General features: G+C 46.4%; 1 protein-coding gene across 1 annotated transcript; it reads left to right on the plus strand.

The window, feature by feature from the left end:
• The first annotated feature begins 11,917 nt into the window (after nt 1-11,917).
• On the plus strand, nt 11,918-24,196 carry cmc1 (C-x(9)-C motif containing 1). The gene is made up of 4 exons (XM_046335686.1): nt 11,918-12,072; nt 12,686-12,778; nt 22,361-22,406; nt 24,076-24,196. The coding sequence occupies exons 1-4, from the start codon at nt 12,054-12,056 to the stop codon at nt 24,194-24,196; spliced, it is 279 nt and encodes a 92-aa protein (XP_046191642.1). The 5' UTR covers nt 11,918-12,053.
• Nucleotides 24,197-24,743: the final 547 nt, after the last annotated feature.

Genomic DNA, 24,743 nt, shown 5'->3' on the forward strand with positions numbered 1-24,743 from the left:
ACGGGCATGACCCCGGACGATGGTTTCCAGGCAACAGTGTGTGTCTCAGAGCCCAGAGTCTGGCTGTATCGGACAGATCTCAGAACAGATCATAGTGTCGTAGCGGGGGACCAAACCCCAAGCTGAAATCAGAGAAACGTCTCTGTTTCCTTATGGCCAGGAGGCACGCTATTTATGCAGCTCTCCATCATGTAAACTGACAGTGTGTGTGTGTGTGTGTGTGTGTGTGTGTGTGTGTGTGTGTGTGTGTGTGTGTGTGTGTGTGTGTGTGTGTGTGTGTGTGTGTGTGTGTGTGTGTGTGTGTGTGTGTGTGTGTGTGTGTGTGTGTGTGTGTGTGTGTGTGTGTGTGTGTGTGTGTGTGTGTGTGTGTGTGTGTGTGTGTGTGTGTGTGTGTGTGTGTCTACATGCCTCTGTGTGTGTGTGTGTGTGTGTGTGTGTGTGTGTGTGTGTGTGTGTGTGTGTGTGTGTGTGTGTGTGTGTGTGTGTGTGTGTGTGTGTGTGTGTGTGTGTGTGTGTGTGTGTGTGTGTGTGTGTGTGTGTGTGTGTGTGTGTGTCTACATGCCTCTGTGTGAGTGTGTCGTGACTGAAGGTGCTGAAGCGTCTCTCCCTGCTGGCTCCACCTGAGGGTGAGTCCTCCTTTCAGGAGCCCCTCCGTGGCACTTCCTGCCCCTCCGTGGCACTTCCTGCCACCTCCTCGTAACACCTGCCAGACGCTGGTCCTCCCTGTTTATTCATCCCATCTGACACCGTAACAGAGGGCAGAGGGGGGGCTTATTAACATCAGATCTCCCATGGCCAGCAGCACAGTGTTTACGTCCCTAATGGCACCCTATTCCCTATGTAGTGCACTACTTTTGACACCATATTCCCTATATAGTGCACTACTTTTGATACCCTATTCCCTATATAGTGCACTACTTTTGATACCCTATTCCCTATGTAGTGCACTACTTTTGACACCCTATTCCCTATATAGTGCACTACTTTTGATACCCTATTCCCAATGTAGTGCACTACTTTTATTCCCTACCACTACTTCTGACACCCTATTCCTATGTAGTGCACTACTTTTGACACTATTCTTTTGATACCCCTATTCCCTATGTAGTGCACTACTTTTGACACCCTATTTTTGACACCCTATTCCCTATAGTGCACTACTTTTGATACCCTATTCCCAATGTAGTGCACTACTTTTGACACCCTATTCCCTATGTAGTGCACTACTTCTGACACCCTATTCCCTATGTAGTGCACTACGTTTGACACCCTATTCCCTATGTAGTGCACTACTTTTGACACATATTCCCAATGTAGTGCACTACTTTTGACACCCTATTCCCTATGTAGTGCACTACATTTGACACCCTATTCCCTATATAGTGCACTACTTTTGATACCCTATTCCCAATGTAGTGCACTACTTTTGACACCCTATTCCCTATGTAGTGCACTACTTCTGACACCCTATTCCCTATGTAGTGCACTACGTTTGACACCCTATTCCCTATGTAGTGCACTACTTTTGACACCCTATTCCATACACTACTTTTGACACCCTATTCCCTATGTAGTGCTCTACTTTTGACACCCTATTCCCTATGTAGTGCACTACTTTTGACACCCTATTCCTTGAATAGTGCACTACTTATGACACCCTATTCCTTGTATAGTACACTACTTTTGGCCATAGATGAGACTGAGTGTCGCAGCAGACTAATCAATCAAATTGATTTATTAAGCCCTTCGTACATCAGCTGATATCTCAAAGTGCTGTACAGAAACCCAGCCTAAACCCCCAAACAGCAAGCAATGCAGGAGTAGAAGCACGGTGGCTAGGAAAAACTCCCTAGAAAGGCCAAAACCTAGGAAGAAACCTAGAGAGGAACCAGGCTATGTGGGGTGGCTAGTCCTCTTCTGGCTGTGCCGGGTAGAGATTATAACAGAACATGGCCAAGATGTTCAAATGTCCATGGCGCTTGTAACGCCAGGGTAGTGGGTTCGATCCCCGGGACCACCCATACGTAGAATGTATGCACACATGACTGTAAGTCGCTTTGGATAAAAGCGTCTGTTAAATGGCATATATTATATTATTATTATTATTATTATTATTATATTATTATAGATGACCAGCAGGGTCAAATAATTATAGTCACAGTGGTTCATTCAGAGTATCTCTACCGCTCCTGCTGTCTCTAGAGAGTTGAAAACAGCAGGTCTGGGACAAGGAAGCACATCCGGTGAACAGGTCAGGGTTCCCTAGCCGCAGGCAGAACAGTTGAAACTGGAGCAGCAGCACGACCAGGTGGACTGGGGACAGCAAGGAGTCATCAGGCCAGGTAGTCCTGAGGAATGGTCCTCGGGCTCAGGTCCCCCGAGAGAGAGAAAGAAAGAAAGAAAGAAAGACAGAAAGAAAGAAAGAAAGAAAGAAAGAGAGAGAGAGAGAAAGAGAGAAAAAGAGAATTAGAGAGAGCATACTTAAATTCACACAGGACACCGGATAAGACAGGAAAAGTACTCCAGATATAACAAACTGACCCTAGCCCCCTGACACATAAACTACTGCAGCATAAATACTGGAGGCTGAGACAGGAGGGGTCAGAAGACACTGTGGCCCCATCCGAGGATACCTGCCGAGGTTACCTGCCTCTAACCACTAGACAGGAGGGGTCACTGCTTCGCAGTGCTAGAGGTGTTACTACAGACCCCGGTTTGTTCCCAGGCTCTATCTCAACCGGCCGTGATCGGAAGACACATATGGAGGTGGACAATTGGCACAGCGTCATCCGGGTAAGGGGAAGAGTTTGGCAAGGGGTAGGCAATTATTGTAAATAAGAATTTGCTCTTAACTGACTTGCCTAGTTAAATAAAGGTTAAATAAAGGTTAAATAAATAAATAAAGGTTACATAAAGGTTAAATAAATAAATAAAGGTTAAATAAATAAATAAATAAAGGTTACAAAGGTTAAATAAATAAATAAAGGTTAAATAAATAAATAAATAAAGGTTAAATAAATAAATAAATAAAGGTTACATAAAGGTTAAATAAATCAATAAATAAAGGTTAAAGGTTAAAGGTTCGCAAAATAGCATTAGTATGTTCCACAGCGCTACCGACAAAATGTTCTGTGGACAGATGAGGAGAAAGCAGGTGGAAAAAGCAGGAGGCAAGAAAAGATAGCAGGAAGCTAGAGGAGACAGTAGGAGGCTAGAGGAGACAGTAGGAGGCTAGAGGAGACAGTAGGAGGCTAGAGGAGATAGCAGGAAGCTAGAGGAGACAGTAGGAGGCTAGATGAGATAGCAGGAAGCTAGAGGAGACAGTAGGAGGCTAGATGAGATAGCAGGAAGCTAGAGGAGACAGTAGGAGGCTAGAGGAGATAGCAGGAAGCTAGAGGAGACAGTTGGAGGCTAGATGAGATAGCAGGAAGCTAGAGGAGACAGTAGGAGGCTAGAGGAGATAGCAGGGGCAGGATGACTTGCAGGAGGAGATAGCAGGAGGCTGGAGGAGACAGTAGGAGGCTAGAGGAGATAGCAGGGGCAGGATGACTTGCAGGAGGAGATAGCAGGAGGCTGGAGGAGACAGTAGGAGGCTAGAGGAGATAGCAGGAAGCTGGAGGAGACAGTAGGAGGCTAGAGGAGATAGCAGGAAGCTAGAGGAGACAGTAGGAGGCTAGAGGAGATAGCAGGAGGCTGGAGGAGACAGTAGGAGGCTAGAGGAGATAGCAGGAAGCTAGAGGAGACAGTAGGAGGCTAGAGGAGATAGCAGGAAGCTAGAGGAGACAGTAGGAGGCTAGAGGAGATAGCAGGGGCAGGATGACTTGCAGGAGGAGATAGCAGGAGGCTGGAGGAGACAGTAGGAGGCTAGAGGAGATAGCAGGAAGCTAGAGGAGACAGTAGGAGGCTAGAGGAGATAGCAGGGGCAGGATAACTTGCAGGAGGAGATAGCAGGAGGCTGGAGGAGACAGTAGGAGGCTAGAGGAGATAGCAGGAAGCTAGAGGAGACAGTAGGAGGCTAGAGGAGATAGCAGGGGCAGGATGACTTGCAGGAGGAGATAGCAGGAGGCTGGAGGAGACAGTAGGAGGCTAGATGAGATAGCAGGGGCAGGAGGACTTGCAGGAGGAGATAGCAGGAGGCTGGAGGATATTGTAGAAGGCTGAGTTGATAGCAGAAGGAGTCAGCAGGAGGCAGGATGAGTAGCAGGAGGCAGGAGGATATACCAGGAGGATATTGCAGGAGGAGATAGCAAGAGGCAGGAGGAAATGGCACAAGTAGATACCAGGAAGATATTACAGGAGGAATTTGCAGGATTTTGGAAGAGATAGCAGGAGGCTGTTGGAGATAGCAGACGACTATAGGAGATAGCAGGAGGAGATAGCAGGAGGCTGGAGCTCTGAGCATCTGATATGACCCACCAGGCCAATATAAGGAGCAGCATGTCTCCACCAGGCCTCCCCCCCCCCCAAACACACACACACACACATATACACACACACACATATACACACACACACATATACACACACATACGCACACACACACACACACACACACACACACACACACACACACACACACACACACACACACACACACACACACACACACACACACACACACACACACACACACACACACACACACACACACACACACACACACACACACACACACACACACACACACACACACCAGGTCAATATAAGGAGCAGCAGGTCTCCCTGGCTCTGGCAGAAGGGAGGTTAGAAAAGTTAAACCCTATTAGACCACACATCACTGCCCAGGCCAACTGTGGTCCTACTGTCTGTCCACGCATCACTGCCCAGGCCAACTGTGGTCCTACTGTCTGTCCACACACCACTGCCCAGGCCAACTGTCCAATGACGGCTGGGCAGGAACACAAGGCCCCTGTCAGAGAGTGTTAAAAGGTCACTGCGTCCTTGCGCCCCTAAAACCTTACAAAGCCAAGTATTAGCCGATCTAGTATCTACCCACCTACCTTCACCGAAGACCAACATTTTCATTGGACGGATCTAGTCCTACAGATTGGGGCGGCAGGGTAGCCTAGTGGTTAGTGTGTTGGACTAGTAACTGGAAGGTTGCAAGTTCAACCCCCCGAGCTGACAAGGTACAAATCTGTCGTTCTGCCCCTGAACAGGCAGTTAACCCACTGTTCCCCAGTAGGCCGTCATTGAAAATAAGAATATGTTCTTAACTGACTTGTTTAGTTAAATAAAGGTAAAATAAATATATTTAAAACATAGTGACATGTCCAGAAGGACAGGATGCTCATAAGGTGTCCTGTCTGTTTTATGCCAGTCAGTCAGAGCCTCTCCAAAGCCCCCCTCACCCACCATGGACCCATCCCCCCCCCCCCCCCCTCCCCACTTGGCCATTCTTCCAGGCTGTGTGTGAGGAGGATCTCAGTAATGTCCCGGCAGATGGGTTTGAGATGGGCTTTTAGAGAGGAGGTTTAGTCTGGGCGCAGGGGGGCAGCGGGGGATCGGTTTCAGGGTCGACGGAGAGAAGAGAAGCCAACGGTGTCCAGGTGAAGAGGGATCACCGACTACCAGAGGACCTCAACTGTTGATTCTATACCACGGATTGGGCTTTTTATTTTTTTATTTCTTCTTTCCAAAGAGACAATTTAAAGGTTTTTCTCCAAAGTGTTAATGCATGTTCGATATACCTTTGATAAATAACTTGATGCTAAAACCAAGCATCGGGGATTCTGTTTAGGCTGGGACATAAATTCAGGAATGTGGCTTTAAAAAGTCAGTTAGGAGAGAGCACACTACCCTTTTTAGGTTTTACCCCTTCACCCCTTCACCCCATCACCCCTTCACCCCTCCACCCCTTCACCCCTCCACCCCTTCACCCCTTCACCCCTCCACCCCTTCACCCCTCCACCCCATCACCCCTTCACCCCTTCACCCCTCCACCCCTTCACCCCATCACCCCTTCACCCCATCACCCCTTCACCCCATCACCCCATCACCCCTTCACCCCATCACCCCTCCACCCCTTCACCCCTCCACCCCTTCACCCCTTCACCCCTTCACCCCTCCACCCCTTCACCCCATCACCCCTCCACCCCTTCACCCCTCCACCCCATCACCCCTTCACCCCTTCACCCCTCACCCCTCCACCCCATCACCCCTTCACCCCATCACCCCTTCACCCCTCCACCCCATCACCCCCCTCACCCCCTTCACCCCTTCACCCCTCCACCCCTTCACCCCATCACCCCTCCCCCTTCACCCCTTCACCCCTTCACCCCTCCCCTGACACTCCACACCTTCTGTGTTCCTCCTATTCTCCTGCTATATGAATAATATCCTATGAATTCATTATAATTGCCAGTGACAGTAAGAATAGGAAAGCACCTTCTCTACCCGTGGTGACTATCCTATCATTCTGACCGTGCCCTCGGCCCTGTACAGTAGACTGCCTTTTGTTCATGTTGTCGTAGGTCGTCCAGGTCACACGGGTTGGTGTCAGGATGCATTTCCTCTCGAAACCAAGTGAGGGGGGTTTACCACGGCGCTGCAATCTGGGCCCATTTCTCAAGCCCACTAAACCCTTTGACACCGCAGTTTTTAATTAAAATTACATTACGCGTAATCAGCCGGAAGAGTTAGCCAGCGAGGGAGGGGGGGGGGGGGGGGGGTTCACTTCTTGATTACAAACCTGTGAAGGATGAGTCTGTTGTCAGCCTGCTAAAGACAAGGGCAGGCTAATGCCAGGTCAGGACTGCCCATGGGATGGGGAGGGGAGGCTCAGGTCTGGCCATGGGAAGAGAGGGGAGGGGATGGGAGGGGGAGGAGAGGGGAGGCTCAGGTCTTGCCATGGGAAGAGAGGGGATGGGATGGGAGGGGAGGAGAGGGGAGGCTCAGGTCTTGCCATGGGAAGAGAGGGGATGGGATGGGAGGGGGGAGGAGGGGAGGCTCAGGTCTTGCCATGGGATGGGGAGGGGAGGCTCAGGTCTGGCCATGGGAAGAGAGGGAGGGGATGGGAGGGGGAGGAGAGGGGAGGCTCAGGTCTTGCCATGGGAAGAGGGGGATGGGATGGGAGGGGGAGGAGGCTCAGGTCTTGCCATGGGGAGGGGAGGCTCAGGTCTGGCCATGGGAAGATGGGATGGGAGGGGAGGAGAGGGGAGGCTCAGGTCTTGCCATAGGAAGAGAGGGGATGGGATGGGAGGGGAGGCTCAGGTCTTGCCATGGGAAGAGAGGGGATGGGATGGGAGGGGGAGGAGAGGGGAGGCTCAGGTCTTGCCATGGGATGGGGAGGGGAGGCTCAGGTCTGGCCATGGGAAGAGAGGGAAGGGGATGGGAGGGGGAGGAGAGGGGAGGCTCAGGTCTTGCCATGGGAAGAGAGGGGATGGTATGGGAGGGGGAGGAGAGGGGAGGCTCAGGTCTTGCCATGGGATGGGGAGGGGAGGCTCAGGTCTGGCCATGGGAGGGGAGGGGGAAGGGAGGGGAGGGTCGGGTGAGCCATGTTTTCAGCACTTAATTCCATGACTGATCAAAACTACTTTTCTCTTTGCTCTCTAGTCTCTCTGCAGCAGACATATGGTGAGCAATATGTTTGGAACATTGAACTGCGACATCAAATGCCAATACATATAGAATCACGCATGAATCGTGATGCAGTGGCAGGAAACAGTATGTGAACCCTTTGGAATCACCTGGATTTCTGCATCGAACACATTTGATCTGATCTTCCTCTAAGGTCCTTCTGTAGCTCAGTTGGTAGAGCATGGCGCTTGTAACGCCAGGGTAGTGGGTTCGATCCCCGGGACCACCCATACGTAGAATGTATGCACACATGACTGTAAGTCGCTTTGGATAAAAGCGTCTGCTAAATGGCATATATTATTATTATTATATTATATTATAAGTCACAACAACAGACAATCACAGTCTGCTTATTAAACTAATAACACACACATTATTGTATGTTTAATTGTCTATATTGAATACGTCATTTAAACATTCACAGTACAGCACTTTGAGTTATCAGCTGATGTACGAAGGGCTATATAAATACATTTGATTTGATTTGACAGTGTAGGTTATAAAAAAAGTATATGAACCCCCTAGGCTAATGACTTCTCCAAAAGCTAATTGGTGTCAGGAATCAGCAAACCCGGAGTCCAATCGCGGAGTCCAATCAATGAGACGAGATTGGAGATGTTGGTTAGAGCTGCCTTGCCCTAATAAAAATACCCACAAAATGTGAGTTTGCGATAAGAAGCCTGATGTGAATCGTGTCTTGAACAAAAGAGATGTCAGAAGACCTAAGATTAATAAGAATGGTTGACTTGCATAAAGCTGGAAAGGGTTACAAAAGTATCTCTAAAAGCCTTGATGTTCATCAGTCCATGGTAAAGACAAATCGTTTATAAATGGAGAAAGTTCAGCACTGTTGCTACTCTCCCTAGGAGTGGCCGTCCTGCAAAGATGACTGCAAGCGCACAGCGCTGAATGCTCAATGAAGGATCCCAGAGTATCAGCTAAAGACTTACAGACATTTCTGGAACATGCTAACATCTCTGTTGACGAGTCATCGATACGTAAAACACTAAACAAGAATGGTGTTCATGGGAGGACACCACGGAAGAAGCCACTGTAGTTCGCAAAAGAGCACCTGGATGTTCCACAGCGCTACCGGCAAAATGTTCTGTGGACAGATGAAACTAAAGGTGAGTTGTTTGGAAGGAAGGAACACAACACTATGTGTGGAGAGAAACCTCATCCCAGCTATACAGTATGCTGGAAGGAGCATCGTGGTTTGGGGCTGCTGCCTCAGGGCCTGGACTGCTTGGTATCATTGACGGAAAAATGAATTCCCAAGTTTATCAAGACATTTTGCAGGAAAATGTAAGGCTATCTGTCCGCCAATTGAAACACAACAGAAGTTGGATGATGCAACAGGACAACGACCCAAAACACAGAAGTAAATCAACAACAGAATGGCTTCAACAGAAGAAAATACACCTTCTGGAGTGGCCCAGTCAGAGTCCTGACCTTCTGGAGTGGCCCAGTCAGAGTCCTGACCTTCTGGAGTGGCCCAGTCAGAGTCCTGACCTTCTGGAGTGGCCCAGTCAGAGTCCTGACCTTCTGGAGTGGCCCAGTCAGAGTCCTGACCTTCTGGAGTGGCCCAGTCAGAGTCCTGACCTTCTGGAGTGGTCCAGTCAGAGCCCTGACCTTCTGGGCTCCAGTCAGAGTCCTGACCTTCTGGAGTGGCCCAGTCAGAGTCCTGACCTTCTGGAGTGGCCCAGTCAGAGTCCTGACCTTCTGGAGTGGCTGACAGTCAGAGTCCTGACCTTCTGGAGTGGCTCAGTCAGAGTCCTGACCTTCTGGAGTGGCCTTCAGTCAGAGTCCTGACCTTCTGGAGTGGCCCAGTCAGAGTCCTGACCTTCTGGAGTGGCCCAGTCAGAGTCCTGACCTTCTGGAGTGGCCCAGTCAGTCCTGAGAGTGGCCCAGTCAGACCTTCTGGAGTGGCCCAGTCAGAGTCCTGACCTTCTGGAGTGGCCCAGTCAGAGTCCTGACCTTCTGGAGTGGCCCAGTCAGAGTCCTGACCTTCTGGAGTGGCCCAGTCAGAGTCCTGACCTCAACCCCATTGAGATGCTGTGGCATGACCTCAAGAGAGCAGTTCACACCAGACATCCCAAGAATATTGCTTTAACTGAAACAGTTTTGTAAAGAGGAAAGGTCCAAAATTCCTCCTGGCCGTTGTGCAGGTCTGATCCACAACGACAGAAAACATTTGGTTGAGGTCATTGCTGCCAAAGGAGGGTCAACCAGTTATTAAATCCAAGGGTTCACATATTTTTCCCATCCTGCACCTTGAATGTTTACACGGTGTGTTCAATAAAGACATGAAAACGTATAATTGTTTGTGTGTTATCAGTTAAAGCAGACTGTGTTTGTCTAGTGACTGAGATGAAATCAGATCCAAAGGGGTCACATACTTGTTCTTGCCACAGAATCGCAATAAATATCGTATCAGCAGCTAAGTACGGTGATAATATCGTATTGTGAGGTCCTTGGCAATTCGCAGCCACACACGCACACACACACACACACAGTTGAGTGATCCACCAACAGGTTGAGGCCACTGAGGTGTCAAAGCCAGGTCGTCCCGGTACGGTGCGTTGGCTCTAATATAGTCTCATCTAGACTATGGTCTCAACTATACAGGGAGAGGAAGAGGAATCACATCAGGGAGAGGGAGAGGAATCACATCCGGGAGAATGTTTCTGGGAGCGTGGAGAAGTCTCCATAAGAATAGGAGCTTTCCTTTTTACCCAATCACGTATTGGGTGGTGAGACTTTTGTCCAATGACACAATTGTACAAAAGTACAATAGCGAAAAAGGTACAATAGCGAAAATCAAAGGACGTGCAACCTAGTCACAGCAACACTGTATATTTGATGTTACCTGATAGATGTTTATATCTGAACCTACAGCCTGATAGATGTTTATATCTGAACCTACAGCCTCTGTCTGATAGATGTTTATATCTGAACCTACAGCCTGATAGATGTTTATATCTGAACCTACAGCATCTGCCTGATAGATGTTTATATCTGAACCTACAGCCTCTGTCTGATAGATGTTTATATCTGAACCTACAGCCTGATAGATGTTTATATCTGAACCTACAGCCTGATAGATGTTTATATCTGAACCTACAGCCTGATAGATGTTTATATCTGAACCTACAGCCTGATAGATGTTTATATCTGAACCTACAGCCTGATAGATGTTTATATCTGAACCTCTGAACTGAACCTACAGCCCCTGTCTGATAGATGTTTATATCTGAACCTGACATAGATGTTTATATCTGAACCTCTGTCTGATAGATGTTTATATCTGAACCTACAGCCTGTCCTGAACCTACAGCCTCTGTCTGACCATGATCTCACCAACGACTGCTCCACAACCATGCTGCAGACAAACACACACACACACACACACACACACACACACACACACACACACACACACACACACACACACACACACACACACACACACACACACACACACACACACACACACACACACACACACACACACACACACACACACACACACACACACACACACACATCTACCAGTGGAGGTGACAGACTTGCTGTGGTCCCATTTTGCACCCAGCTCCTTGTCTCATGGTCGTCTCATGAGAAGAAAAAAGCAGCTGCACGTGATTTCTCTCTCTGCTATTTTCTTTTGATGGAAGAAGGGGGGGAAGAAGAAAAAAAAACTCTCTGCCACCCCACCTTTCCTCTTCTAGTGGGCTGAAAGGAGACGTGGTGTTTAATGTTGAGAGGACTGTGTGAGAACTGACGGAAAAACACAGACAGACAGACTGACTGCCTGACAGACAGACGGGCCCTCTGCCTCTGTTGTTGTTGTGGTGGTCCAGGTGTGACGTCCATTACATTTCAGACCTGTCGTAGATACACCAGACACCGATACACAAACACCTGTGGGCCTCACATGACTTCCAGACTGCCAGTCTCGAGTCTACAATGGGCCTCCACTTCACAGGTGTGACTGTGGTCAGCATTCAGCATGTGGCACAGCGGCTGTGAAGAAGACACTCCAGCACCACCTTGAATGCAGCTGTGGTCAAAGCTGAGGTACTTCACGGTGAATGTTGTTATTTCTATCTTATACCGAGTACTGGAGGATGAAAGCCTGTTGGATATGAGGTGAGCTGCCACTGTCAACTCTTCATTTGTTGTTGAAGACAATACATCAACTTATTCACTTGGTAGATCCAGTCTCATTTAAAGATGATAATTGAACCATTATTTAACTTGACAGTTAATGCGTGATGGACAATTTAATACACGTTTTTTTAAATTGTACACGCTTCCAAACAAGCCCTTTGTAGTTTAGAGTCGTGGCGAATTGTGGGGGTTGTAGTTCGTTCCACAGTTGAGTGACGCACCCGGAAGTAAACGTGGTAAAGAAGAGAGGTCACTTTGCGTCTGTTTTGTAATGTTTTGATTCAGCAACACTGCTGATAATTATGGAAGCAACCAAAGCAGGTATTGTATAGACAATATGTTGAGTATCGTTTTCCTATGTCGCTTTTACGGCATCGGTAGAAAAGTGTGTGGTCATACGCACATCTTTAAAAACATAACGTTAGGTTCTGGACTAACAACGTCTAGTGAACAACAAGAAGGCCCCGCAGCACACTGTCAAAGCTCCCAATTCACCGACAAAACGTTTCCATCCCGACACGGATCTTCGTCGAACCGAAACGTCGTCGGTAAAGCGGTGGATTGGGAGCTTTAACGGTGCAAGTGTCGTAGCCGATTAAACTTTAATTTATAACTTGAGTTTTATTCATCTACAAGTCACATAGCTGTCATTTGGGATATTTAGAGAGTTATCTACGTAGACCTCTTTTAAAATGTTTTCTGACATACAACTGTTTTAGCTAATTATACTTTTAATCTTCGACGTTCATTGTTTGCGTCCTCAGAAACGACTGGGTGAGCTTGATGATGTTAACTAGCTGTTTAGCTAGTTAGTTTGATGGATATACTAGCCCTGGTACAGCAGGGTAGCTATGACTGGTGTGTGTGTGTGTGTGTGTGTGTGTGTGTGTGTGTGTGTGTGTGTGTGTGTGTGTGTGTGTGTGTGTTGTTTCAGAGGAGCCCTTCCTGAGGCATGTGGAGACTGATGTACTCATCCCCAAGATGGTGAGGGAGAAAGCCAAGGAGCTCTGTGCTGAAAAGGTTACAGGTGAATATCTGAGATTTAATAAAAAACTTGTGTTAGCGAACCTGAACAAATGCTTAGGCTTTAGGTCAGCGGGTTTACAGTCTTGTGGCACCCAGGCTATGTGGGCTGGAACCCAGGTTATATGGGCTGGAACCCAGGCTATATGGGCTGGCACCCAGGCTATATGGGCTGGAACCCAGGCTATGTGGGCTGGAACCCAGGCTATATGGGCTGGAACCCAGGCTATGTGGGCTGGCACCCAGGCTATGTGGGCTGGCACCCAGGCTATGTGGGCTGGCACCCAGGCTATGTGGGCTGGCACCCAGGCTATATGGGCTGGAACCCAGGATGGTCACAGAGATACAGTTCAAGTTGGAAGTTTGCATACACCTTAGACAAATGCATTTAAACTCCGTTTTTCATAATCCCTGACATTTTAATCCCAAGTAAAAATGTCCTGTTTTAGGTCAGTTAGGATCACCACTTTATTTTAAGAAAGCTGATTTATTTCAGCTTTTATTTCTTTCATCACATTCCCAGTGGGTCAGAAGTTTACATACACTCAATTAGTATTCGTTAGCATTGCCTTTAAATTGTTTAACTTGGGTCAAGCGTTTCGGGTAGCCTTCCACAAGCTTCCCACAATAAATTGGGTGAATTTTGGCCCATTCCTCCTGACAGAGCTGGTGTAACTGAGTCAGGTTTGTAGACCTCCTTGCTTGCACATGTTTTTTCAGTTCTGCTCACACATTTTCTATGGGATTGAGGTCAGGGCTTTGTGGTGGCCACTCCAACACCTTGACTTTGTTGTCCTTAAAGCCATTTTGCCACCAACTTTGGAAGTATGCTTGGGGTCATTGTCCATTTGGAAGACCCATTTGTGACCAAGCTTTAACTTCCTGACTGATGTCTTGAGATGTTGCTTCAATATATCCACATCATTTTCCTCCCTCATGACGCCATCTATTTTGTGAAGTGCACCAGTCCCTCCTGCAGCAAAGCACCCCCACAACATGATGCTGCCACCCCCGTGCTTCACGGTTGGGATGGTGTTCCTCGGCTTGTAAGCCTCCCCCTTTTTCCTCCAAACATAATGATGGTTGTTATGGCCAAACAGTTGTATTTTTGTTTCATCAGACCAGAGGATATTTCTCCAAAAATTAAGATCTTTGTCCTCATGTGCAGTTGCTAACCGTAGTCTGTCTTTTTTATGGAGGTTTTAGAGCAGTGGCTTCTTCCTTGCTGAGTGTCCTTTCAGGTTATGTCGATATAGGACTAATTTTACTGTGGATATAGATACTTTTGTACCTGTTTCCTCCAGCATCTTCACAAGGTCCTTTGCTGTTGTTCTGGGATTGATTTACACTTTTCAAACAAAGTACGTTCATCTCTAGGAGACAGAAAGCGTCTCCTTCCTGAGCGGTATGACGGCTGCATGGTCCCATGGTGTTTATACTTGTGTACTGTTTGTACAGATGAACGTGGTACCTTCAGACGTCTGGAAATTTCTCCCAAGGATGAACCAGACTTGTGGAGATCTAAAAAAAAAAATGTCTGAGGTCTTGGCTGATTTCTATTGATTTTCCCATGATGTTAAGCAGAGGCAGTGAGTTTGAAGGTAGGCCTTGGAATACATCCACAGGTACACCTCCAATTGACTCAAATTGTGTCAATTAGCCTATCAGAAGCTTCTAAAGCTATGACATAATTTTCTGGAATTTTCCAAGCTGTTTAAAGGCAAGGTCAACTTTGTGTATGTAAACTGCTGACCCACTGGAATTGTGATACAGTGAAGTAGATGTCCTAACCGACTTGCCAAAACTATAGTTTGTTAACAAGAAACTTGTGGAGTGGTTTAAAAACGAGGTTTAATGACTCCAACCTAAGTGTCTTCTGACTTCAACTGTATATCCAAAGTTCACCTCCGCTGTTTACACACATTGTCGGGTTGCTGAGGTCTCTAACCTTCCCAGTTACAAGCAGAGTCATCTGGCTGTCATATTAATGCCCTGAGCCATGACAGAGTATTAATGGATACCCCCCTGTTCATCTGGCTGTCATATGCCCTGAGCCATGACAGAGTATTAATGGATACCCCCCTGTTCATCTGGCTGTCATATTAATGCCCTGAGCCATGACAGAGTATTAATGGATACCCCCCTGTTCATCTGGCTGTCATATTAATGCCCTGAGCCATGACAGAGTATTAATGGATACCCCCCTGTTCATCTGGCTGTCATATTAATGCCCTGAGCCATGACAGAGTATTAATGGATACCCCCCTGTTCATCTGGCTGTCATATTAATGCCCTGAGCCATGACAGAGTATTAATGGATACCCCCCCCCCTGTTCATCTGGCTGTCATATTAATGCCCCATGAGCCATGACAGCCATGACAGAGTATTAATGGATACCCCCCTGTTCATCTGGCTGTCATATTAATGCCCTGAGCCATGACAGAGTATTAATGGATACCCCCCCCCCTGTTCATCTGGCTGTCATATTAATGCCCTGAGCCATGACAGAGTATTAATGGATACCCCCCCATCTGGCTGTCATATTAATGCCTGTTCATCTGGCTGTCATATTAATGCCCTGAGCCATGACAGAGTATTAATGGATACCCCCCTGTCATATTAATGCCCTGAGCCATGACAGAGTATTAATGGATACCCCCCTGTTCATCTGGCTGTCATATTAATGCCCTGAGCCATGACAGAGTATTAATGGATACCCCCCATCTGGCTTCATCTGGCTGTCATATTAATGCCCTGAGCCATGACAGAGTATTAATGGATACCCCCCCCTGTTCATCTGGCTGTCATATTAATGCCCTGAGCCATGTTCATCTGGCTGTCATATTAATGCCCTGAGCCATGACAGAGTATTAATGGATACCCCCCCCCCTGTTCATCTGGCTGTCATATTAATGCCCTGAGCCATGACAGAGTATTAATGGATACCCCCCCTGTTCATCTGTTCATCTGGCTGTCATATTAATGCCCTGAGCCATGACAGAGTGAGCCATTAATGGATACCCCCCCCTGTTCATCTGGCTGTCATATTAATGCCCTGAGCCATGACAGAGACAGAGTATTAATGGATACCCCCCATCTGTTCATCTGGCTGACAGAGTATTAATGGATACCCCCCCTGTTCATCTGGCTGTCATGCCCGGTCTGAAAACCAGTCAGAAGTAGATTACCTGATAAAGGGGAGAAAAAGACAGTCAAGGAATTTTCTATCGAGACCAAACCTGATATGGTGGTTAAATATGAATATTCCTCTTGATACACTTCCTCTTTTGTGTCCCCAACGCCTTTTTTGATTTAAATATCAGTGTTAATGGTACCTTTATTATAAGGAGTATAGGCTGCTGATCTGATTGTGTTATAGCTCGACATGTCGGCCTAACAGAAACGTCTTCTCCTTTGTTACAGGAAGATACTTGAAACAGACCGCAGTTTAAATGTTTTTTGTTAACTTCTCTACATTCACTTTATGCTGCTGGCATCAACATGGTCATTTTATTTTTAACCGTACGGAGTCTCTGGATCGCTGCTGGAATGTTGTTGCAGGGCGTTTCCACGGCAACGGAGAGATGCTGAGACTCCGATTTTTTTTACTGTCAAACAAAAAAAACAATGATTGCAAAAGTTAAACAAACCATTACAACTCGATGCATAAAGACTACTTTTAACAATTTCCACCATTTTTTAAATATTTTTTTTTTTTACAAAAACACATTTTCTTGAGGAACAGTGCAGGGCACCAGCAGCACAAACTGTCAGTCTGTTACAATTAACATCTACACTGTTCAAGTAAGTGTTTTTTTTGTTGTAAAAATATTATTTTGAAAATCGTTAAAAGTAATTGTGCATAGAGTTGTTTGTTTTTTTTAAATGTTGTTTTTTAAAGTTAGCAATCATTGTTTTTTTGTTTGGCGTCCATTTTAAAAGTGAAAACGGCTCTGCATCATTCTGTTACTGTGGGATTGCCCAACAGCAACTCTTGGTGCTGCATAGGTGCTTCGATTGTGGTTAGGCCTAAAGTCTGTCCTCTTCATCCTCTGAGGAGGCACGCCTGCTGCTGCTCGCCCAGAGAGACACAGCCCTCGAGGTGACAGGGCTGTGGAAATCCCCTTCTGGTCTCCTCTCTGCCCCCTCCTTTTCACACCTCCGCCCCAGCTGCTGTATTGCCTGCATACTACTCTATTTGTATTACTGATGCTTGCAGTGGCTGTTTGCTCTGGTTCTGCCCTGGTTCTGCCCTGGTTCTGTCCTGGTTCTGCCCTGGTTCTGTCCTTACTCCTTAGTGCTGCACTGATTAGATCAGCTACTTCAGAACAGTCAGCTCTCCTTATCTCATCACATACAGTGGGGAGAACAAGTATTTGATACACTGCTGATTTTGCAGGTTTTCCTACTTACAAAGCATGTAGAGGTCTGTCATTTTTATCATAGGTACACTTCAACTGTGAGAGACGGAATCTAAAACAGAGTAGGAATGGGAGACGGTCATGTGGTCTGATGAGACAAAAATAGAGCTTTTTGTTCTAAACTCCACTCGCTGTGTTTGGAGGAAGAAGAAGGATGAGTTCAACCCCAAGAACACCATCCCAACCGTGAAGCATGGACGTGGAAACATCATTCTTTGGGGAAGCTTTTCTGCAAAGGGGACAGGACGACTGCACCGTATTGAGGGGAGGATGGATGGGGCCATGTATCGCGAAATCTTGGCCAACAACCTCCTTCCCTCAGTAAGAGTATTGAAGATGGATCGTGGCTGGGTCTTCCAGCATGACAACGACCCGAAACACACAGCCAGGGCAACTAAGGAGTGGCTCCTCCGTAAGAAGCATCTCAAGGTCCTGGAGTGGCCTAGCCAGTCTCCAGACCTGAACCAATAGAAAATCTTTGGAGGGAGCTGAAAGCCCGTATTGCCCAGCGACAGCCCCGAAACCTGCAGGATCTGGAGAAGGTCTGCAGGATCTGGAGAAGGTGTGCAAACCTGGTCAAGAACGACAGGAAACGTAATTGCAAACAAAGGTTTCTGTACCAAATATTAAGCTCTGCTTTTCTGATATATCAAATACTTATGTCATGCAATAAAATGCAAATTACTTAAAAATCGTGTGATTTTCTGGATATTTGTTTTAGATTCCGTCTCTCACAGTTGAAGTGTACCTATGATAAAAATGACAGACCTCTACATGCTTTGTAAGTAGGAAAACCTGCAAAATCGGCAGTGTATCACCGTCACTGTGTTGGGTGACTGCTGATGTATGATGGGATACCCCCCCCCCCAGTACAGTCCTCTGAGATCACAGTCACTGTGTTGGGTGACTGCTGATGTGTGATGGGATACCCCCCCAGTACAGTCCTCTGAGATCACAGTCAGTGATGGGATACCCCCCCAGTACAGTCCTCTGAGATCACAGTCAGTGTGTTGGGTGACTGCTGATGTGTGATGGGGTACCCCCCCAGTACAGTCCTCTGAGATCACAGTCACTGTGTTGGGTGACTGCTGATGTGTGATGGGATACCCCCCCAGTACAGTCCTGAGATCACAGTCACTGTGTTGGGTGACTTCTGATGTGTGATGGGATACCCCCCCAGTACAGTCCTGAGATCACAGTCACTGTGTTGGGTGACTGCTGATGTGTGATGGGATACCCCCCCAGTACAGTCCTCTGAGATCAGTCAGTGTGTTGGGTGACTGCTGATGTGTGATGGGATACCCCCCCAGTACAGTCCTGAGATCAGTCACTGTGTTGGGTGACTGCTGATGTGTGATGGGATACCCCCCCAGTACAGTCCTCTGAGATCACAGTCACTGTGTTGGGTGACTGCTGATGTATGATGGGATACCCCCCCAGTACAGTCCTCTGAGATCACAGTCACTGTGTTGGGTGACTGCTGATGTGATGATGGGATACCCCCTGCTGAGTACAGTCCTCTGAGATCACAGTCACTGTGTTGGGTGACTGCTGATGTGTGATGGGATACCCCCCCAGTACAGTCCTCTGAGATCACAGTCACTGTGTTGGGTGACTGCTGATGTATGATGGGATACCCCCCCAGTACAGTCCTCTGAGATCACAGTCACTGTGTTGGGTGACTGCTGATGTGTGATGGGATACCCCCCAGTACAGTCCTGAGATCACAGTCACTGTGTTGGGTGACTGCTGATGTGTGATGGGATACCCCCCCAGTACAGTCCTGAGATCACAGTCACTGTGTTGGGTGACTGCTGATGTGTGATGGGATACCCCCCCAGTACAGTCCTCTGAGATCACAGTCACTGTGTTGGGTGACTGCTGATGTGTGATGGGATACCCCCCCAGTACAGTCCTCTGAGATCACAGTCACTGTGTTGGGTGACTGCTGATGTATGATGGGATACCCCCCCAGTACAGTCCTCTGAGATTACAGTCAGTGATGGGATACCCCCCCAGTACAGTCCTCTGAGATCACAGTCACTGTGTTGGGTGACTGCTGATGTATGATGGGATACCCCCCCAGTACAGTCCTCTGTGTTTCTGTTCTGCTGATTTACATTAGTCACACTGTTCTGCCTCGTCAAATTGCTTCTGCAGGTTTTCCTGCGTTGGGATGAAAGCAAGTCGTAGTGATAATCACGCTGATCAGAACAGGGAGATTATTATGATGGGTTTACATCCCAAATGGCACCCTATTCTCTATACAGTGTACTACTGTTGAGCAAGGCTCTGGTCTAAAAGGTTGTGCACTTTGTAGGGGTTAGGATACATTGTCATTTTGGGATACGTTCCATTGTTGTTTATGAGACGGGGGGGGGGGGGGGCACGAGGCTAATTAAAGTCTGGCTAACAGCATGAAGAGACGAGGGTAGGGGGGGGGGACAAGGCTAATTAAAGTCTGGCTAACAGCGTGAAGAGACGAGGCCAGGACCCTTCAGCACCTCTTTAACACCACCAACACAATGGCACCTTTTCATCCACAACACCTTGATATCAGTTAGAAAGGATTGACAGGGAATATCTTGGTGTTTTTAGAAAATCTCTGTAGTCTAACTCAGTTAGGCCTAATGGCCAACTCCACCTACTGTATGATTCACTTTGCACTCAGCTGTTTGTCAGGGTCTCAAATGCTTTTTGGCAAACATCATGTATTTTTTTTAATGAAATGGTTAGAAAAGGAGAGTCTTTGTTAAGTTGAACATCTCAGCCCTAAATGTGTCTTCTACGGTCAAACTAAAAGAGACACACCGAGTTCTGTACGTCATTCAGAGTAACTATAGACCTGGTTGGTTTACAGAGTTCTGTACGTTATTTAGAGTAACTATAGACCTGGTTGGTTTACAGAGTTCTGTACATTATTCAGAGTAACTATAGACCTGGTTGGTTTACAGAGTTCTGTACATTATTTAGAGTAACTATAGACCTGGTTGGTTTACAGAGTTCTGTACATTATTTAGAGTAACTATAGACCTGGTTGGTTTACAGAGTTCTGTATGTTATTTAGAGTAACTATAGACCTGGTTGGTTTACAGAGTTCTGTACATTATTTAGAGTAACTATAGACCTGGTTGGTTTACAGAGTTAACATTATTCAGAGTAACTATAGACCTGGTTGGTTTACAGAGTTCTGTATGTTATTTAGAGTAACTATAGACCTGGTTGGTTTACAGAGTTCTGAAATTGTAGACCTGGTTGGTTTACAGAGTTCTGTACATTATTCAGAGTAACTATAGACCTGGTTGGTTTACAGAGTTCTGTATGTTATTTAGAGTAACTATAGACCTGGTTGGTTTACAGAGTTCTGTACTTATTCAGAGTAACTATAGACCTGGTTGGTTAAGCCCTATTGGTTCAGGACTATTCTATATGTATGGCCTGGTTGGTTTACAGAGTTCTGTATGTTATTTAGAGTAACTATAGACCTGGTTGATGTCTACCCAACGTGGGCCTGACAGAGACAGACTATCATATTTTCAAAGTTTTGGAAATTGAATGTTCACTAAATGTTCACTATTTTCACTAAAATAAAATGCACCCAAAACTGAACTAACCTCCAAAACGCCCTATTGGCTCAGGACTATTCTATATGTATGACCTCTGTGTGAATAGAAAGCCCTATTGGCTCAGGACTATTCTATATGTATGACCTCTGTGTGAATAGAAAGCCCTATTGGCTCAGGACTATTCTATATGTATGGCCTCTCCTCTGTGTGAGTGACAGTTATAATGGACCATGCCAGACAGATAGGCCTGGTCTGTGTGAGGGACAGTTATAATGGACCATGCCTGACAGATAGGCCTGGTCTGTGTGAGGGACAGTTATAATGGACCATGCCACAGGGACTGTTATAATGGACCATGCCAGACAGATAGGCCTGGTCTGTGTGAGGGACTGTTATAATGGACCATGCCAGACAGATAGGCCTGGTCTGTGTGAGGGACTGTTATAATGGACCATGCCAGACAGATAGGCCTGGTCTGTGTGAGGGACTGTTATAATGGACCATGCCAGACAGATAGTTACACTGGTGCCAATGTGGACAGAAACACCAACCACAGGTATGAATAGATATGATGGAGTCTCCTTGCAGAGACAGTATGGTTGGCTGTCCCCCCTCTCTCTGTCCTCTCAGCCTGGTAGAAGAGGAGACACTGGGGCTGTGGTAAGATAAGAGGCCTGTCAGTACCCACTACGGTAGTATCTACTCTGACTAGGCTTGTCACCGTGTGGCAGAGACAGTATGGTTGGCTGTTCTCTCTCTCTCTCTCCTCTCAGCCTGTGGCTCCACTCAGATTGGCAGAGGGGGACAGATTTGAAAGAGACATGACCTGTTTAGACTGGGGCTCTTACCCTGGTTGCTTTTTAAAAGCTTGGGAATCCAAACTGAATCACGCTGCGTTTTGCGATTGTTTTACTTTCACTAATTCAGTCTGGTTTTTCGTGATTAAGTTTGGATTTCAAGACTATTCTGATCCACTGGCTAAATCTGTGTCTCCTTCTTCCATCTATCTATCTGGTTTCAGGGTTCAACCACTGTTGTAAAGAGACTGGTTTCCTGATGGTGGTAATTTACTGGCTAAATCTGTGTCTCCTTCTTCCATCCATCTATCTGCTTTCAGGGTTCAACCACTGTTGTAAAGAGACTGGTTTCCTGATGGTGGTAATTTACTGGCTAAATCTGTGTCTCCTTCTTCCATCCATCTATCTGGTTTCAGCGTTCAACCACTGTTGTAAAGAGACTGGCTTCCTGATGGTGGTAATTTACTGGCTAAATCCTGTGTCTCCTTCTTCCATCTATCTATCTGCTTTCAGCGTTCAACCACTGTTGTAAAGAGACTGGCTTCCTGATGGTGGTAATTTACTGGCTAAATCTGTGTCTCCTTCTTCCATCTATCTATCTGCTTTCAGCGTTCAACCACTGTTGTAAAGAGACTGGCTTCCTGATGGTGGTAATTTACTGGCTAAATCTGTGTCTCCTTCTTCCATCTATCTATCTGCTTTCAGCGTTCAACCACTGTTGTAAAGAGACTGGCTTCCTGATGGTGGTAATTTACTGGCTAAATCTGTGTCTCCTTCTTCCATCTATCTATCTGCTTTCAGCGTTCAACCACTGTTGTAAAGAGACTGGCTTCCTGATGGTGTTCTAATGATAACTGTCTTCGCTAAATCAGTGTTCTAATGATAACTTCCATCTATCTACTCAGCTGTTCTAATGATAACTGTTGTTCGTTCCTGATGGTAATGATAACTGTCGTTCACTGACTCAGTGTTCTAATGATAACTGTTGTTCGTACTGACTCAGTGTTCTAATGATAACTGTTGTTCGTACTGACTCAGTGTTCTAATGATAACTGTTGTTCGTACTGACTCAGTGTTCTAATGATAACTGTCGTTCATACTGACTCAGTGTTCTAATGATAACTGTCGTTCATACTGACTCAGTGTTCTAATGATAACTGTTGTTCGTACTGACTCAGTGTTCTAATGATAACTGTTGTTCGTACTGACTCAGTGTTCTAATGATAACTGTCGTTCGTACTGACTCAGTGTTCTAATGATAACTGTCGTTCGTACTGACTCAGTGTTCTAATGATAACTGTTGTTCATACTGACTCAGTGTTCTAATGATAACTGTTGTTCGTACTGACTCAGTGTTCTAATGATAACTGTTGTTCGTACTGACTCAGTGTTCTAATGATAACTGTTGTTCGTACTGACTCAGTGTTCTAATGATAACTGTTGTTCATACTGACTCAGTGTTCTAATGATAACTGTCGTTCGTACTGACTCAGTGTTCTAATGATAACTGTCGTTCATACTGACTCAGTGTTCTAATGATAACTGTCGTTCGTACTGACTCAGTGTTCTAATGATAACTGTCGTTCGTACTGACTCAGTGTTCTAATGATAACTGTCGTTCGTACTGACTCAGTGTTCTAATGATAACTGTCGTTCGTACTGACTCAGTGTTCTAATGATAACTGTCGTTCGTACTGACTCAGTGTTCTAATGATAACTGTCGTTCGTACTGACTCAGTGTTCTAATGATAACTGTCGTTCGTACTGACTCAGTGTTCTAATGATAACTGTCGTTCGTACTGACTCAGTGTTCTAATGATAACTGTCGTTCGTACTGACTCAGTGTTCTAATGATAACTGTCGTTCGTACTGACTCAGTGTTCTAATGATAACTGTCGTTCGTACTGACTCAGTGTTCTAATGATAACTGTTGTTCGTACTGACTCAGTGTTCTAATGATAACAGTCTTCTGTCACTCAGTGTTCTCTCAGTGTTCTAATGATAACAGTCTTCGTTGTTCTCTCAGCTACTGACTCAGTGTTCTAATGATAACTGTCGTTCACCACTGACTCAGTGTTCTAATGATAACTGTTGTTCGTACTGACTCAGTGTTCTAATGATAACTGTTGTTCGTACTGACTCAGTGTTCTAATGATAACAGTCTTCTGTTCACCACTCTCTCTCAGCTACAGAGACTCAGTGTTCTAATGATAACAGTCTTCTGTTCACCACTCCTCTCAGCTGACTCAGTGTTCTAATGATAACAGTCTTCTGTTCACCACTCTCTCTCAGCTACAGAGACTCAGTGTTCTAATGATAACAGTCTTCTGTTCACCTCTCTCTCTCAGCTACAGAGACTCAGTGTTCTAATGATAACAGTCTTCTGTTCACCACTCTCTCTCAGCTACAGAGACTCAGTGTTCTAATGATAACAGTCTTCTGTTCACCACTCTCTCTCAGCTACAGAGACTCAGTGTTCTAATGATAACAGTCTTCTGTTCACCACTCTCTCTCAGCTACAGAGACTCGGCGTTCTTCGAGGAGTGCAAGCAGGAGTACATCAAGGAGAAGCTGGAGTTCCAGAGGACCGGGGTGGCGGCTAAGAACCGCTCACAAAAACTACCAACCAGCATGTAGGTTCCACATTGACCCCTGACCCCCTGAACATGTTGCTTCCACCTGTCCAATCCTCTCAGATCTACAGGATTGGTTCGGTAGCAGGGGCTAGGGGTCACGGAGGGTGGCAGGGGGAGTGAGGGCTACTCACGGGGCTTTACAGTGTGTGTATTGTACATCCGGTTGGGGATGCTCATTGCCCCAACGGGAGGAACTAGATCAACAAGGTGGCAGGAGACAGGAGGACATCCTAGGCCCTAAGTGACCTGTGTAACGACTACGAGGCTGGTTGGCAAGGTGTGTCTAAAGGCCTCCGTTCACCTGTATGTAGGGAAAAGGAATCTCTTACAGATACGTGTCCTCAACAAATCACACTGTTCTCAACAGAGTCTCTCTAGTTGATCTGATCTCACAGCCAGGATGGAAAAATCACACTGTTCCTCCTATTTCAGAATGATCAATAAAGTTTTGTTGTTGATGCTGTCTTTCTGCTCTGCAGTTTGTATATTTAGGAATAATTATTTCTGTCAATGCTTTGGAAGCGTTTTCATGTTGAGTTTGTTAGCAA

This window comes from Oncorhynchus gorbuscha, unplaced genomic scaffold (genome assembly GCF_021184085.1).
Source record: "Oncorhynchus gorbuscha isolate QuinsamMale2020 ecotype Even-year unplaced genomic scaffold, OgorEven_v1.0 Un_scaffold_820, whole genome shotgun sequence".
NCBI lineage: Eukaryota > Metazoa > Chordata > Actinopteri > Salmoniformes > Salmonidae > Oncorhynchus > Oncorhynchus gorbuscha.

Bases quoted from the DNA above. Each gene is read 5' to 3' on its own strand.
- cmc1 (XM_046335686.1), top strand. The intron at 12,779-22,360 runs GTGAATATCTGA...ATCTGCTTTCAG, and splicing joins CTGTGCTGAAAAGGTTACAG to CGTTCAACCACTGTTGTAAA. The intron at 22,407-24,075 runs ATGATAACTGTC...ACTCTCTCTCAG, and splicing joins GGCTTCCTGATGGTGTTCTA to CTACAGAGACTCGGCGTTCT.